Here is a 7,690-nt window from a genome sequence, read left to right on the forward strand (position 1 = left end):
AAATATTGCATTGCTGTGATTTCCTACAAAATCAACCTAAAAAACCCCAGTGTATTATTCATATAATACACTGTTTAGAACATCCCAGTACTTACTGCAATACAGAGACAATGCGGCAGTTGCTGCAGCCATAGATCACATGATTGAGAGTTACTGTCTGCTAAGTGAATTTGCTTTTATACAGTATATGCCCCTGCCAATCAGCAGTGAGGGGCAGGGCCACCTGGAAAGGCCCACAAAATCTGTTCTTTGTGCCTCAACCAAGCCACAAAATTTGCTTTGTCTCACTGTGAGTTAAGTAGACCCCTACCAATTTGTCTTAGTCAGTACAGGGAAAACATTTTAGGCAGAGCAGAACACCAGGTCACAGCAACTTCCAGGGACTACCTGGGGATACATCAGCCCTGGGGGCCTGGCACACCTGCACAGGAGGGTGGAGTTTGGCTCTGGGTCCTCACCTGTTAGTTCATGGTGATTGTTTGTGGGAGACAACTTGCAATGGAGCTGTTAATCACACACTTCTCTTCCTGCTTGTAGTGGTGTAAAACTGGCCTGCTCCTCCTGCCTATTTCTAACATCTGAAGGCGATGCGATGGCCAAGCATCTGGTCTTCAATCCCTCCCATGAGTTCAGTAACATTATTTTCAGAGGTAAGATTGTGAGCTGGAGCAGAAACATCCCAGCTCTTGGTGGTGTGATACTAATTCAGGGACAACACACTGAATGCCTCCCAGACGTAACGCCATGTGTGGCTTCTGTGGAAATCATGAGGGAGATCTGTGGTGTTGACAGATTTACCAGCTTTGCCCAGCTGCCTTCTATGGCCACAGCTGGATCACTCTCAGCTGTGCTGTAGATCACACTGGAGACAGCTACATGCACAGTGTTGCTGAGGAGCACCCTGAGGCTTTGTGCAGCTGCAGAAGTTGCAGTCTGGATAGGATTGGAAATCCACATCCTGGCACTTGTCACAGCTGTCACCTTAAGTAGAAGTAGGGATGCTGCCCACAGCAAGCTGGGAAAGCCCAGCCTACCTGACTTCCCTCAGCCTTGCTGATGTCATCCTGTGACTTCACATGGACCCAGTGTTTCTCTTCTTCTCTTGGCTGTTTGTCTAACATTGCTGTGCATTGTAAACAGCTGTTGTGTTCCAGCCAGAGGCAGCTGGCTGCCTTTCAGTGTCAGAAAAACTGTATGTGAGTTTGAATGAGTCCAGGCATATGTGATATGTGTTTGCACCGCACCTTGAGATTGTGTGAGGTCATGTGGGCTGTGCGAGATTAGAAAATGCCTTTTTCTCTGTGCATGCTGACTCCACTTCCTATTTGCTAACCCAAGTGTTTTGTCCAGCAGGGCCGACTTGGCTTTCACATGCCAGGTAAGCACTTTGCCATCTCTCACCTGCCATAAACCATTCAAGTCCCTCCTTTTTCCCCCCATGTTTTTTTTTTCTTGCTTTGAGAAGGTTTTGTTCCGTTTCTCTCAGGCACAGCCAGCCCCAGGACAAAAGCCCGAAGAATACGTGCCCCACCTATTCCCCAACTAAAGCTGCTACTGTGAAAACAAAGCCTCCGTTACCTGAGAAGGATGAGCTGGAGTCTGAAGCAGTGCCAGTGGCATGCAACGCACCTGTGGTCAGTCAGGAGGGAGAGTGCTTAAATATTGATGATCAGGAGGATGAACAGCCAGCAAAGGAGCCAGAACCAGCGAGCAAAAAGGAGCAGCTCTCCGTGAAAAAGCTCCGAGTCGTACTGTTTGCTTTGTGCTGCAACACAGAACAGGCAGCCGAGCACTTCCGCAACCCGCAGCGCCGCATCAAGCGCTGGCTGCGGAGGTTCCAGGCCTTCCAAGAAGAGAACTTGGCCTCCTTGTCCGAGGGCAAGTACCTCAGCTTGGAGGCAGAGGAGAAGCTGGCAGAATGGGTCCTCACACAGCGAGAGCAGCAGCTCCCCATCAATGAGGAGACTCTCTTCCAGAAGGCCACCAAGATTGGGCGCTCCCTTGAGGGGGGCTTCAAGATCTCCTATGAGTGGGCAGTGAGGTTCATGCTGCGGCACAACCTCAGCACACACACCCGCCGGGCTGTGGCGCACCCTCTCCCCAAAGATGTGGAGGAAAACGCCAGCTGCTTCATTGAGTTTGTGCAGCGGCAGATCCACACCCAGGACTTGCCACTCTCCATGATCGCAGCCATTGATGAGATCTCCCTCTTCCTCGATGTGGAGGTACTGAGCAGCGATGACCGCAAGGAGAATGCTTTGCAGACTGTGGGGACTGGGGAGCCCTGGTGCGATGTTGTCCTCACTATCTTGGCTGACGGGAGCGTGCTGCCCACACTGGTGTTCTTCCGGGGGCATGTGAATCAGCCCGCCAATGTGCCAGAGTCCATTATCTTGGAAGCCAAGGAGAACGGATATAGCGATGATGAAATCATGGAGCTATGGTCAACCAGAGTGTGGCAGAAGCACACAGAGTGCCAGAACAGCAAGGGCATGCTGGTGCTGGATTGCCACCGAACGCACCTCTCCGAGGAAGTCCTTTCCCTGCTGAGCACCTCCAGCACTCTGCCCGCTGTGGTCCCAGCTGGCTGCAGCTCCAAAATCCAACCCTTGGATGTTTGCATAAAAAGGACTGTGAAAAACTTCTTGCATAAAAAGTGGAAAGAGCAAGCCAAGGAGATGGCGGACTCCACCTGCGACTCAGACATTCTCCTCCAGCTGGTTCTGTGCTGGCTGGCGGAGGTGCTGGAGGTCATTAGCGACTGCCCTGAACTGGTGCAGCAATCCTTCCTGGTGGCCAGCGTGCTGCCTGGCCCCGATGGCACAGCTAACTCCCCCACGCGCAACGCTGACATGCAGGAGGAGCTGATTGCCTCGCTGGAGGAGCAGCTGAAGCTGAACAACGAGCAGCAGGATGAAGATGCCAACTTCCAGGATAGGGCTCAGGCCGAGGAGTCTGCCGACCCAGAGATCCTCCACCAGCTGTTCGAAGGGGAAAGCGAGACTGAGTCCTTCTACGGCTTTGAGGACGCCGAATTGGATCTGATGGAAATGTGAGCACTGATCTGAGAATCATGATCCGGAAAGGGTTATTTTTAACTAAATGTTGGATGAGACCATTACACTTCCCTGTGGATTCGTGGGCTTAGGAAATTCATAGGCGATCAGATTAATAGCCATTTATGCTGTTCATTTATAAGTTTTGTGCTTTTTTTTTTTCTTTTCTTTTTTTTTAAAGAAAAAGAAAAATCACTGTGTTGGTATTTTCTGAAGATATATTGTGGGTGAATATTTTTGCGTTTTCTTTACCTCACTGTATCATAGTTTTCTGTTTTATTGTGCAGAAATGTTTTGAATTATACATCGTCAATGTGACCATTTCTAAAGAAAGGAAAAAAAATATGTAGCTAATGAACCAGTATATAAATTTTTTGGTTGTCTTAACACAGATTTTTTTTAACACTTGACCCAGAGATTTAGGTTTCTGTGGTAACTTTAGATATGAATTATTGCTTTAATGTGTGAAAACTTCTATAATCGGCCATTAAGATTTGGGATTTTTCTTTTTTTTAAAAAAAAACAATTAATTTGCTTGTGAGTCTTGACACAGGGGGTTAAAACACAAGCGATAGAATGCTGCCTGTTCAATGCCAGCCGCGGTTCCTAGGAGCCATTAGTATTTAAACTGGGGTTGAACCGAGATCCACAGTTTGGGAGTTGAGGTGCAGTGCTAAGACCAGCCTCCTATTTCTAAGCTGACTTTCTGACAACAGGGAGACCCCGAGTGTGACGGCTTCGTTCCTCCACCAGGGAACTGTCTGGCACCCACCTTGCTCCAAAGAATTACTGACAGAGGGTACATGACGGAAGAGGAAGATCAAGCCTGTCTTGATCTTCCTGTACAATAGATGGGAGCTAAAAACTGTATGGACCATTAAACGTTGACCTTTTTAAACTCCTAGTAGTTGATAAACCTGCTTTAACCAGTGGCATCAGACACTACGTTCCTTAGGATTAGAAATCTGATTTAATGAAACAAACTGTGACGTGCACAAAAGGAAGACGTTTGTTTTTATTTTTCACTGCCAGCTTAAATTTTTCTACAATTTGCATGTTTGAGGGTTTTTTAATTGTATGTATTATGGTATCAGCCAGAAGCATTTTGACATACCGAAATCAGAGGCACCTGCTCCTTTCTGTTTCCATAGAGGTTTCTGAGACCTTTCCCTAGCACCTAAGGAAAGCAGGAGGCAGCGTGTGCAGACCTGTAAATGGTTCATCTTTAAACTGTACATAAGTGGAACATTTAATAAAACCAGGGAAATGGATTTATAAACATGCGTTTTTATTACGGAGAAGTATTTAACTCTTGTGAATATGACTGTAAAGCTGCGGATTGTGCTACAAGCAACTCCCCAGCTCCTCTGCTCCCCGTGTGGCGCAGTGCTGTCGGGGAAGCTGGACGGCCTGCTGGGGTTTGTTTGCACACCCTCTACCGCTTGTGAAGGGATTCCTGATAGCTGTGTGGCCTGGGAAAGCCCAGAGATGGGATAGTAATTTAAATGTGTTTACATGTCATCCATCTGTGGGGTGAGCCTGCTCCTTCCTGCCTCGGAGGCCCCCTCGTTGCCACTCATTCCCTGTAAGCGGGTTTGGGTTCCCTGGAACAGCCTGCTGTCCGCATTTGGAGTCTTTTTCTTTTTTAAATAAAAGCCTGAAAATCATAAATAAAAATACTCTAATGTACAAATCTACTCACTGCCGTTCATCGTTATTGGGCAACTCCCGCATTGCGGAACGAGGGTTTAAACCTTTGTGAGTCTCAGACACTGGCAAAGACCTCTTCTTTGAATGAAATGGAAGCAGATCTGTGAAGGATGATCACAGGGCTAAATCTGTTTCTAAAAGATGTCCCTGCCAAGGCATCGCTCCATTGTATAAGTGCATGTAATTACATTTTGTTACTATCCTCTTCCTACATTAGGCTACAAGCAGACATCACATTTATCCTGGGATAAACCATCTTATCCCAGGGCAAAGTGCAAGTGTTTAGATGTCTGTGTCCATGGTTCTGGGATAAATCCTAAAGAAGCTGGTGGGCCAAATAGTGTAACAATTCATCCCAGGGCATCAGAAAGTGTATCTGAACAGTTATCCTGGAGTTGCATCACTGAATCAGTGGCAGAAAAGCAGCAGCACATTCAGCCACTCACCTCAGGTGCCAATCCTGGGATGTTTCTGTTCCAGGATGAACAGGCATAACTTGTCCAGGGATAAACACAACATCTGTTCCTAGCCTTAGTGGGCCAGACACACAAGGCGGGATCCCTCAAAGGATAGAAACACTGCAGTGCTAGTTGTATGTGCAGTGTGCGAGCATCTACGTAGGGTAGTTGCGTGCCTGCTGTTCCTAAAGAGTGACAGCCCAGCATGTCTGCTCCCACCTTGGGGAAAAGCAACTTAAATCTAAAACATGCTATATTTCAAATGCTTTGGCGTCTTCATCATCCTGCCCATTGAGGCGACATTCTCTTGTGAAGCCTTCCAAGGTCTTGTCCCATTAATAGGAGCTCTTGGACTAGTGAGCGATGAGAGCCAGAAGACTGGCAACATGCAGGATGAAATGTGAAAATGGAAATGCTTTTCAGCTTATCAGATTGACTGACCCAGTGTTTACCCTTCCAAGGTAATAATTTTTGTGTCTTAACTACAAGCTAAATTGCTGGCGGCAGCTCTTAAATACAATTTGGTGGTGTTTGCACTAGAGACTGGATCTGAGCACTGGGAGAGGAGCCAGCCACTCCAGCCCTAATCCTGGCTTTGGCTAAGTCCCTTGGGGATTTAAGACAGGCATCAAAATCCTCTCTCCTGCAGGCACCTGAGCTGGGAAAACATTGGCTTTACGTGCTTGTCAGGTTTTTCGTGGAGAGGTGACTGAGCAGCTATCCTTCAGGGTTGCTGTGAGGATTACCCCAGCAACCCTTGTTGTGTGAGCCGCCTTTGCACAGTTTATCTGGATAGCATTTAAATGTGATGGGAGATGGACACCATGGAGAACTCTACCATAGAGAAATAGGAACATTTCCTTGTGAGGAAAAGGTTTCGCTGCTGTTAGCCAGTGTTACAGGTGGTAGAAAGGGGTAGCTTGCCATTAAAATCTGCTTTTTCTACCTCTGAAACTGGCTTTAAAGGTGAAATCAAGCCTTTTACACACCAGGGTCTGAACTCATGGGTCTGTTTCTTCTGTAACTGGTGACACTGTCTGGTACCCAGTATCTGAGTGGCTGTAAGCACCCATTTCCATGGATGTGAATGAATTGCAGAGACCCAGCGCTTTGCCTCTCAGCTCATCCTGAAGGTAATTTGGTCTCAACTAAAGTACTGTTTGCCATAGTCCTACCAGGCCTCTGGCCATGCCAAGCTATTGTAAACTGCTTGATGCTATTACAATACGTGGTGAATGCCAGGATACCCTAGGCAGCAGAGAGAGAGCATCCCAAAGCACTCTTACCCCCGGCTGCCCGCAAGTAACACGCTATTTAAGAGCAACACTGCTTTAAGAACAGGACCTATTACTGCACATACTGGGCAAACCCGAGAGCACTGAAGTGTCGGGCTAAATTTTGCCCTGTGTAACCTCTTGGTACAAATCGCATCACTGAGCTGGAACTGGCTGTCAAAGAAAAAGCAAGACCCTTATATTAGCAGCTTCAGGTCAAAGTGCTGCTCTAACAGCTAACCCAGCTGCTGTCAGTCCTTGCCTCTTCTCTTCCCTGGGAGTTTGGAGTGCCTGCAGTTGCTTCTAAATAGCAGCAGCAACAGGCCTGGTCCATGAGCACACGTACGGATTACTGGGACACACTCTGAAACACTTAGCAGGCGGCTTACCACTTACATTTCAGTCTGGTATGGATCATTCTTTTTGGTAGTTGTGCTGCAAATTTATCTCCCCTAGTGTCACTGTTCTCCTTCCCAGCTAGATCTGCTGCTCTGCTCCCTGACCTATCTACCTCTGTCATAGTCTTTCTTGCTGTAAGTATATTACAAGCCAGCATTGAAAGATCTTGAGACTTGATACCAGTCTTTTTGCACAGGCTTAGCAGAGGACACTTCTACCACACCTGGAATTTGCAAAGAAGAGGAAGTTCTCTATTCTTGCTAGAACAGAACTCAGTCACAGCCCAAAGCCTGTCTTCCTGGAAAGGTGGAATTGAACTCAGCTATAGGTGCACTGTAAAGCCCTCTGGTGGGAAGAGCAATGGAGGCTGCACACTCAATAGAGGCAGGACAGCCCCAAGTAAAAGCCGCTAGATGGAAAGACAAGGAGCCCAAGGCTGCAAGGTTAGTCCATGCTCATGTCTGCACATTTGGGGGGTGTTTCTGGATGGGGGCAGCTCTGCAGGGAGAAGAACACGGGAAGCTGTTGCGCATACAGGGCATATATGTAAGGTAGTAGCAGACATACACAGATGAGCCCAGGTAATTGTGAAGGTTGCAGGCGACAGGGCTGCTCTAAAAAGGCTCAAGGCCAACCGCTCTTGCCCCAACCAGCTGGGAAAATAGCAAATGGCTCCGCAGCAGCAGAAATGCCTAATTCTCTCTGAGCCCTCAAAAGCTCCAACGTTTTGGGCTGTAGCTTGACTTAGCTTTGTATACACCCAGCTTCATGTCCCACAAAGCACAGCTCAGCC

At 47.7% G+C, this 7,690-nt stretch overlaps 1 protein-coding gene across 8 annotated transcripts in view; it reads left to right on the forward strand.

Annotated features, from left to right (window-relative positions):
• POGZ (pogo transposable element with ZNF domain) overlaps positions 1-4,335 on the forward strand; it is a 32,439-nt gene extending 28,104 nt beyond the window's left edge. For all 8 annotated transcript variants that reach the window (XM_019556942.1, XM_019556943.1, XM_019556945.1 and 5 more), the window contains 3 exons: positions 538-650; positions 1,354-1,378; positions 1,487-4,335. In XM_019556942.1, the coding sequence (XP_019412487.1) occupies positions 538-650; positions 1,354-1,378; positions 1,487-3,056 (1,708 nt within the window). In that variant the 3' untranslated portion in view covers positions 3,057-4,335. The remainder of the gene's footprint in view (positions 1-537; positions 651-1,353; positions 1,379-1,486) is intronic.
• The last annotated feature ends 3,355 nt before the right edge of the window (positions 4,336-7,690 follow it).

Source organism: Crocodylus porosus, unplaced genomic scaffold (genome assembly GCF_001723895.1).
Source record: "Crocodylus porosus isolate Cpor-Errol unplaced genomic scaffold, CroPor_comp1, whole genome shotgun sequence".
In the NCBI taxonomy this organism is placed as follows: domain Eukaryota; kingdom Metazoa; phylum Chordata; order Crocodylia; family Crocodylidae; genus Crocodylus; species Crocodylus porosus.